A 9,261-nucleotide genomic window follows, 5' to 3' on the forward strand; every position below is an offset into this window, starting at 1 on the left:
TCGCCTCATCCCAATGTATGGAACTCTTATATGAGCAACATGATTCACCTTCTGTTGGCAAAGCCATCCCATCACACAGGGTAACTGCAGTGGGAGGATCTCTCGAGCTTCTTCTGAGGGTCTCCATCTGGGAGTTCGGAGCACAGATGGATTCAGAGAATGATGTGCTGAGGGTGAGAATGGGCCTGCCTGCTGTTATTTCAAGGGAGCAGTACTCATGCAGCTTTCAGCCAAGGAGGTCCCCAAATGTTTGGTTGTCAGTAAGCGATAGGGTATTTCAGGGTTATGCTGAGAGCACCATCAGCAGGTCATGTATCACTGAAGCATCCTCCAGAGGCAACCACTGGCTCCGAGGCTGGAGGATGCTTTGATGTGCTCCCTGTGGCAATCCTTGGGAGAGGAACCAGAGAATCCTCACTCCTTGCACATCCCAGAGGTGGCTGAGATACGGATGACTACTTCATGACCAAGGGGAGGGCTGTGCAAACAGGGATGCTCCAAACGCAAGTCTGCTCACTGCAGATCTCTAGGTGGTTGTTTCACTCAAGACAGGGCAAACCCACCAGTCTCTGAGCCTGGCCACATTAAAGAATGCAAACATCCCATCCAGTTACCCCCATACTACATGCAGCTTAGCAGAAGATTGCTTTGTTTTGGAGTAAGCAAATTCATGGGGTTTTTTTAATCTGTATGGTTGCAAAGAGAAATGCGACCTGGGTACCACTGATGCAATACATGCCTGGGTGCACGGGGTTGTTAAAACAGCAGCTCTCTGGGGTGCAGCAGCAGCCTTGTTCCTCTGCAGCGAAGCAAATTCACCCCTGTTGTAAAGTGATTTGTGTGTGACGTTTCTAAAGGAGGTGGCAGCTATAGTGCAAAACAAGGCAGAGGCTGGAGGTAAAAAAGCTGCTGAAATCAGTCTGTGTGCTCAGGATGAACTGAAGCAGAAGGTAGCAGATGCTGGTGTAACTTACACTTATTTAATAAATGTGATTTATTCCCTCAACATCACCTCATCTTAAAAAGACATCCAGATCACATTTGTTTGGTAGCTGTCTTTATTATCATCTTCCACATTTTGATAAAAGATCTAGGGCAAGAAGAGCACCCTGAGTGACAAAGCATATGTGTGAATTGGAGACTATCTGTTTTGACTTTCCTTATTTGGTGGCAAACTACAGTTTGTTTCCTGCCTGTGTGCTCCTGCCCATCTCTGTCCCACCATTTTATCTGTCTGTCAAAACTAGTTTGGCATCTGGGTCCTAACTCAGTGAAGTTGAGAGCAATTTGAAGGGTCCCGTCAGCTTTAAAGTAACTACTCACCAGTTGGCGTCTCAGCCAGGTCGCAGCCCCAGAGTGGGCCAGGGCTTCTCCCACCATGTGTAAAATGACATGAGATCAGGACCTGGGACTATAACCACTTCATGCAGCTGGGTCTTCATATCCCGTTGTCCAGATGAGATGTCTCTTCCTTTGCTAGATGTGATCTCGGGTGCAGGCAGCTCCAGACCCAGCCATACTGTTGGGTTTTCATTTCCAACTCCTTTTTTGATGTTTAAATCGATTTAAAAAAAAAAAAAAAAAAAAAAAGGAAGATAAAGTGAATGACAGGCAAGGGCTGTTTGATATGATTGAATGAGAAAAGCTCTTCCTTCGTTGCACACCATAACCCTTTTCCCTTTCAAACCTATTCTTGCTAGATCATAATACACTAAAATCCTTCCATCAACATGAAAATCTCACCAGTTAATGTCTGAAGGTTTCCATCTTCCCCAGAGAGGTAATCTTCTTTGTGCATCCTGGAGTGATCTTTAGTCACCTCCTTCTTTGAGTGTTTGCCCAGTGACTGGAAAAGTCAGACACTTTGGCTGAAATTAACTGGCTGCATTCAGATACTTGCTCGATTTAAATGCGTGCTCTGGGAGAAATATGAATTTTCCATCCTTTTTCTCTCAGGTCTCCCAAGGTGAATGAATATTCCTTGCCGTGCCCTTGATTTGCTTTCCTCCCTGAAGATCTGTGTCTTCTGTGGAGAAAGGTGCCTTTCTTGAAGGCTGTGTTTCACCCTTTCTCACCTGCTTGCTGTCCTCCAGCCAGCACCTACACTCCTGTTGTTATCCTCATTTGGCAGAAGGGAAACTGAGGTAGTTTACTCAGGAGCTGGTCTGTGGCAGACCAAAACTGGACTCGACATGGCTCTGTTAGACCCACGATTCCTTGACTGAGCCCTGGAGAGTGGAAGAAGGGCCACAAATATCTGCAGGAAAAATAAAGCAAGAACAAATACACAGGCAGTCGCAAGCAGTAGAACGAGCAATGGTGGGAAAAAATCTGGTCAGTGAATTTAAAACCACTAGGAAATGCTTAAGGGAAAGGGCTGAAGAATCTTTTCCAAAAGGCTGGGTGGCTTTTTAGTTTAAAAAGGAAGCGAGGAGGATGATACGACCTGGTCAAGATCACCTGCTTGCCTCTCTGGAAAAAGGCTTTTGTCCCACTCTGCTGTTGGAAATACTTTCAACCAAGTTATGAAGTTGAAGGCTGCAATTTTTACTCCATGCGGGACATACAGAGGGATCTGCCACCGTGTTAATGGTGTAGATATTTCCACCTGTTTTCTCAGGACACAGATATGTCGCTACACGTAAAGCTGCGATCTGACTATAAGAGTCCTCCCATCTTGTCCAGCCCACCCTCATGCAGTGACTCCCTTACCTGCTCTGGGACAGGCTCTCTATGGGTGAGCGTTTGGCTTAGAGGTGATGCTCAGCAGCAATGGCTGAGGACAGTGTGCAAGCCCACAACTTTTTTGGTGCCGATAAAGCAGCCAGCAGCCCCCCGGCTCTGGTATCTGCACATGCCATGGATGGAGCGGGCTGCGGTTCTGCCCATCCAGCCCTGCAGTGCAGGATGAGATCTGAAGAGGTTTTCCCTGACACCCAGCTGGGCTTTTTGAGTCTGGTGGCTTCCTATAGCTTCAACCGTGGGGTCAACCCCTCTGCAATGATAGAAGGATTCTTGCTTCCCCCGTCTGCACCCAGATGCCATCCCTGTTCTGCATCCATTGCCCACACAGCAGCAGGTACCTGCGGGCAGCCTGAGCTCTGCGGACCATTTTACTTTCAGGGGAAAAGAAAAAAAACTTTTCCCAGGATTTCTTTCCCCAAGTGGTCTCTCTAGGCTGCAAAGTAACTAAACCGAGGGAGTTGACTTCTGGCAGAAACCCCCGGCTGTTGCCGCCACTGAGCTGTTTTCCCAGGGGGGAAAAAAAAAAAAAGAGAACGAAATCCAAGCGGCGGGGGGCTCCCGGCGGGAGGTTACCTGCTCTGCTGCTGCGGCCTGGCTGCGGCACCAAACTCGCCCTGGTTTGGTGGTCGGGACTCGTTTAGTTTAGTTTTTCTCCTGGAAGGAAACTTCAGTAAAGAAGAAAACGAAGCGTCCCGGAGAACTGCCTGGGAGAGGAGCCGGCCGCCGCGCTGGCACCCGGGACCCCCGGGGGAGGGACCGTTCAGAGGCACGGCTGCGAAATCCAGCCCTGGGGAGAGGCTGTGGGATTTAGCCATGGGAGCCAGGACCCCTCCCCAGGGGCCTCCTCCTCCGGCCGGGGAAGAGGGGCCGGGGCGGGCCGGGCACCGCAGTCCCCTCCGCGGGGGCGGCCGCCCTATATATTGCAAAGCGACTCGGGACCAACCTTCCCATCGCCGGGAGCCGCCGCGGCGCCTGCCCCCCTCTTGCCCTCCCGTCGGGGGGGCTCTTTCTTCCGCTGCCGCCGCGCCCCCCTATCCGAGGAGGAGGAAGGCGAGGGCCGTATATGAACGCTGCCGGATTCCCCTGCCTGCCAGGCATGTGCACGCTGCCGGCGCCCAGCCCCGCCGCCGCGGCCAGCCCCGGCTCCCCCGGGCCGCCCCGGGGCTCTCCGGCCGCCGGGCAGGCGCCGCCGGTGAAGCCGGAGCCGCGGGGCGGTGGGGGCAGCTCTCCCCCGCCGCCGCCGCCCCCCGAGGAACCGCCGCCCCCCGCCGGGGGCCGCCGGAGGAAGCGGCCGGTCCAGCGGGGCAAACCCCCCTACTCCTACATCGCCCTCATCGCCATGGCCATCGCCAACGCTGCTGAGAGGAAGCTCACCTTGGGCGGCATCTACAAATTCATCACCGAGCGCTTCCCCTTCTATCGGGAAAACCCCAAGAAGTGGCAGAACAGCATCCGCCACAACCTCACCCTCAACGACTGCTTCGTCAAGATCCCTCGGGAACCCGGCCATCCTGGCAAGGGCAATTACTGGACGCTGGACCCGGCCGCAGAGGACATGTTCGACAACGGGAGCTTCCTGCGCCGGAGGAAACGTTTCAAGCGCACCGACATCACCACCTACCCTGGCTACATGCAAAACTCCAGCGCCTTCACGCCCTCGCCCGCCGGCCGCCCTGCAGCACCAACAGCACCCTACCCCAACACGCTCTGCTCACCCGGCTATGGCCCCCAGCTCTCCAGCACCGTCTTCCACCCCTATGGAGCTGGGGCAGCACCGCCGGCACAGCATCCCAGGATGTTCAGCATCGACAGCCTCATCAGCGGGCAGCAGGCCCTGCAGCCCTCACCGCCTGCTGACTTGGGCCATCCATCACTGGGCTTACCTGGGGCTGAGCTGGCTCCCGCCTGCTCCACCAGCAGCTCCGAGCCTCCCTGCTTCCAGCCGCAGCCCGTCAGCCCTGGCTTGCTGGGCCGTGCTGGCCCCAACACGCTGGCTTACCCCTACACCGCCTCGCCCCCCCACCTGCCTGTGGCACAGGGCAGCTACTCGCCCGGCAGCCCACAGCTCTACGGGGCTCCCAACAGATTGGCCCTGCCAGCCATGCGGCCCCCGGCCTGCGCCGAGCATGGCGAGCAGCTCCTGGGGCTCTCCGCTTCGCCCCTCAGCCAGTTCGGCTCCAGCAACGCCTACATGAGGCAGCCCAATTTCCCCACCGGCCTCGAGCGGTACATGTGATGGGGTCGGGGGGGGCTTGGCTGGACATCCCACAGCTCCCATGAGCATCTCTGGACACACAGACTTCTCCCAGCTGTGGGGATCGGCTGGGGTGGGCTTAGGGGTCCCCAGTGTCTGGCTGCATGCAGACACACACCTGTGGGGGAACCTAACTCCTCTCTTTCTCAGCTTATTTTTAACTGGAGGCAAGGTGATCTATTTTTCTGCCCCATCCCCTACTGGAAAAGGTGCTGTCCGGCTACATCTGCCCAGCAGGGCTCCCCATGCCCGGGGCTGTCCCTTCCACACAGCCCGGCCCCAGGGATGCGCTCCGTGGCAGGGCACCCCAGGGTATCCCTGGAGTGAGGAGGAGCACACCCAGGAGGTGGGTGCATGGTGTAATGTTCAGGAACTGTCTCACAAATGGGCTTTGTTCTCTCTTCCCTGAGTGCCTCCTGAGTAACTGGAATGAAAGTTATAAAAAAAAAGAAAAAAGAAAAAAAAAAGGAAAGAAAGAAAACAAACCACTAAAGCAATTCACTGGATTTTAAATGAATATTTATGATGTTTATTATTTCTTTCCCACATAGGAAAACAAACAAACAAACAATGAAACACCCCGACTACTTCTTGTTACTATTTTTAAAAATGACCTTCATTGTTAGAAAGGACTTTTTTAAAATAAAACTTTTCCTTCCAACATGTTCGGTGCCACCGTTCCTCTGGCTCTGGCCAGACCTCGGTGGGAGGAAATTATCAGTCTTGTAACTTGTGGGAGATAGACTCGTGCTGCTGTTGTGACACTTTCGCATCTTACATTTTTAGTGACACTTTCTAAATCTGTCTATTTTATTATGATTTTTTTTAAGCGAATGGTAACTAAGCCATGTGAATCCTGCAATAAGCTTTCCATCACCTGCAAAGTTTGCTCACACAGCTCTTGCCAGACTCAATGGTTTCCATTTGCATAGCAGGGAATGGGTCTTCCCTCTGAGGAATCCCTTGCAAGTGAAATTCTAATTTAGTACATCAAATTAGGAGATTGTAGCTTTCCTTTCTAGCAACAAAATAATTTAAAATTCCAAGCTGTTCACTGGCCAGGCTGCTGCTCTTTATTTACAGGACCACCAGCCAGACCGTCTCGCTAGGTTTGAAGGCAGAATTCCCCATCCCTAGATTTAGCTTTTTTAAGTTTAAACATCCTCTGGGTAAAAATGACAAGCCAGGATTTCTCACCTGTTTTTCAAGCGCGTCCTCTGAAGCAGAGTGGTTTCTTGTAGTCCCTATTGCACCTTCCTCCTGCTTAAGGAGGAGCTGAAGGTCGGTTGAGCTTTGATGCAAAACTGAGCATCTCATTTCACAGCTGATGGTCATGACCAAAAGCTGGGTGTGCAGGTGGGTACGCAAGGGGCTGGATTTTGCCCACAGGTTGATAGCTTGTAGCTTTTCATTCTTCTATCCCATGTGCTCCGTAGAAACTGAGAGTGGGGTTAGTATGAGAGGTGAGGGAAGAAAATGCTTTTTTCCTGTTGGCCTCCTTAACATTGGGGCTTCATCTGCCTCTAAAAACTGGCCTGGCTCTGGTCTGCTGCCTTCAGCTGAGCCGCTGGGCTCTGGGTCTCCTCTCTGGTCCCTCCAGCTTCATCTTTTTAGCTTTCATACTGCTTCCAGCAGCAGCTCCTGTGCTTTTACCTTAGTGATACCCTGCTCAGAAAGGGTGTTGTGAAAAAACTTCTCACTTAAAATAATTTGGCTCTCTACAGAAGATATCTATAGACAGAGATCTTCTATCTAATGAAAGTCTGCAAAGTGCCATTCCTGTATGTAACATACTGTCCGTATAGAGGGACTGGGGGGATGCTGAAATAATTGCTTGCAAGGACAGTCAGTAGAAAGGACACTTGTCATAGCTCACATTCATTCCCAGGGCCTGATCCTGCAAAGTTTTGCAAACAAAAGCACTTTTGAAGTCTTGCCTAAATATCCAGGTGGTCTGAGCCAGACATGTCCGAAGTGCTGGGTCTGCTGGCGTCCCTCCAGCATTGCCGAGTGCCAGGCTGGGACTCTGCTGGGTTTGCACTGTGAGTAGGGGAGTGTCTGAGGTGGGGGAGAACCAAGTACGGACATAAAAGATAAATGGTTTTGGGTGGAGAGAGCGGGCAGGAGACACTGTGGTTCTACCTGGGCGGGACACACCAAGAAGAGGTGTCTGAGACAGAACATTTCAGAGCAGGCTGAGCCCACTCCTCCCCAGGCACCTGGGAGCCCTGCAGCAGTGGGGAGCTGGTGTCGGAAAGGGCTTTCCAAGTTCCTGACATCTCCGGGTGTTAACTCAAGTGCTGGTGGAGCCAGGAGTGCTCGGGGTGCCTGAAGGGCTGGGCTGTGACTTGCTCCTGTCCCCCAGTCACCTACACCCTCCTGCCATGGCACTCTCTGGAGAGCAGCACCCTGTTCCAGATCTGGGGGGTCTGCAGGAGAGCCCTGTGCCTGTGCAAGAGGGGTCTCTTCAGCCAAGGGGTCTCTGGTGTGAAGCAAGAGTCACTACCATGGGCTGGATCCCTGAAAAGCCAGCTCGGAGAGAGCGGACAAGCCCACCCCAGTGTGTCAGGACAAATGGGTGTGCAGCGTTGGGTTGCACATCTTCCCAGGGCCCCGTATCTCCCCATCTGCCAGACAGCCCCAATCCAAAGCCCCCTGCAAGTGGCAATAAGCCACCCTCGCCATGGGCCTCATGCTGCAAACAAGCTGGAAAGCACAGGGAACAGGCCCCTTTTCTTCTTTTTCCTGCAGATATTAGTCCTCACACGCACAAACCTCTGGCAACTTGTATTGTGATTGTCATTAAACTAATGCCTTAACAGTGTCTTCTTGGTTAACTTAATGTATCCCAACCAGGCTTTTAAGCTTTCGTTTCAAAGCTTTGTTTACAGTTAGGGTGAATCTAGCAAATGAGTAGGATTAAAGTGTCATGTAAAGCCTGAGCCTTGCCAGGACAGAGTAGTTTTAAGCTTTGTAAAGTTTATACCTGAGCCCTTCATCTATTTTAGTGTCTTTTCGATGTCCCTGTTTAGTGAATAAGAGGGATTTCAATGAAATGAGAATAATTATCACCCAGATTTCAGTTGTGAAACCAAGTCTCCTTTGAAATCCTTGCCTCTTTATTTAGAGAGTTTAGGGAATATTAAGGAATGACAGTAGTAACTGTTTCGATCCTTCTAACACAAAAGCCAAAGGCAAAACTTTTTTTGCTCTCTGAGACTGTGGAATGAATGCCATCCTTCGGGGTGATGGCAAGAGGTCCTCTGAACATCCCACAGTGGGGAGAGCCCTGTCTCGAGCCTGTGAGACACAGAACCAGGGCTGGAGTTGATCCTGAGCACCGAAGAGATTTGGGTGGTGATCTGGGCTACTGCCAAGGCTGTCTGACTTCTCAGGGAACAGTCGTTTGAAAATCAGGCTGAATTCAGATCTCTCAGGCTGCACGTTCAGCAACAAATAGCCACAATGAGCTGCCACTGCAAAAGATGCTTGTTTTCCGCTGGAAAATACTGGCTGCTCAGGGAGGACCAACTGAGCTGCCACATCTGTGTACAACAGTGTTCTGCATGTTTCATGCTTGTACCACCTTCCTACATCTTCCCCACAGGTTAAAACAAGCAATAAGGGATGCTCTTTTCAGCTGATATTCCCAAGCTATATATAGTGTTTTCCATCTGGTTGCAAGCAAACACAGCATTAGCTGAAATTTCAGTCGAAGCACATTTCCTGGAGAACTTGTTGGTCTCTCTGGTAGTGTTAGATTTTGTCTGGATGCTGCCAGCTGCCTGCCGGCAGTGCCAGCGTTGGAAATTTTATACCATAACTAGCTTTTATTCTATGCAATACATGGCTTGAAGACAGTCAGCGGTCAAGATTGAGTCGGTAAAGCCAGCCAGTGATGGGGGGATGGGCTGTGGTTATTGTGGGCCCAGCTGTGATCGGCTTTGCCAGCTGATTATGAGTTTTTAACAAATTAGAGTCTAGGAGTCAGCACTGCCCAAGCTTTGAGCAACATCTTGGAGTACTGGGGAGGTCTGTCACCACCTCTGCTGCATTATATTCAGGTCCTTTATATTTGGGTCGTTCTTATTTGGGCAGGAGCAGGTGATGCAGCACTGCCCTGCCCTGCACCGTGTTACCCCACGGGTGTAACGCCCCGGCGGGGGTGGGAGGAGGTGGGGGGTGACAGGCGGAGGTGGCCCGGGGTGGCAGCCGCCGTGCCCGGGCCGACACTGACCTCCAGTGGAAAGCCCTGGGAAGCT

General features: G+C 52.0%; 1 protein-coding gene across 1 annotated transcript; it reads left to right on the forward strand.

Annotated features, from left to right (window-relative positions):
• Positions 1 to 3,808: 3,808 nt before the first annotated feature.
• On the forward strand, positions 3,809 to 4,981 carry FOXE3 (forkhead box E3). Its single transcript, XM_065657304.1, has one exon. It carries the CDS (start codon positions 3,809 to 3,811, stop codon positions 4,979 to 4,981), a length of 1,173 nt encoding a protein of 390 aa, XP_065513376.1.
• The last annotated feature ends 4,280 nt before the right edge of the window (positions 4,982 to 9,261 follow it).

The sequence above is a fragment of the Caloenas nicobarica genome, chromosome Z, assembly GCF_036013445.1.
Source record: "Caloenas nicobarica isolate bCalNic1 chromosome Z, bCalNic1.hap1, whole genome shotgun sequence".
Taxonomy (NCBI): Eukaryota; Metazoa; Chordata; class Aves; order Columbiformes; family Columbidae; genus Caloenas; species Caloenas nicobarica.

Excerpts from the sequence above, each read along its gene's own strand:
- FOXE3 (XM_065657304.1), top strand. The coding sequence starts at position 3,809 with ATGAACGCTGCCGGATTCCCCTGCCTGCCAGGCATGTGCACGCTGCCG.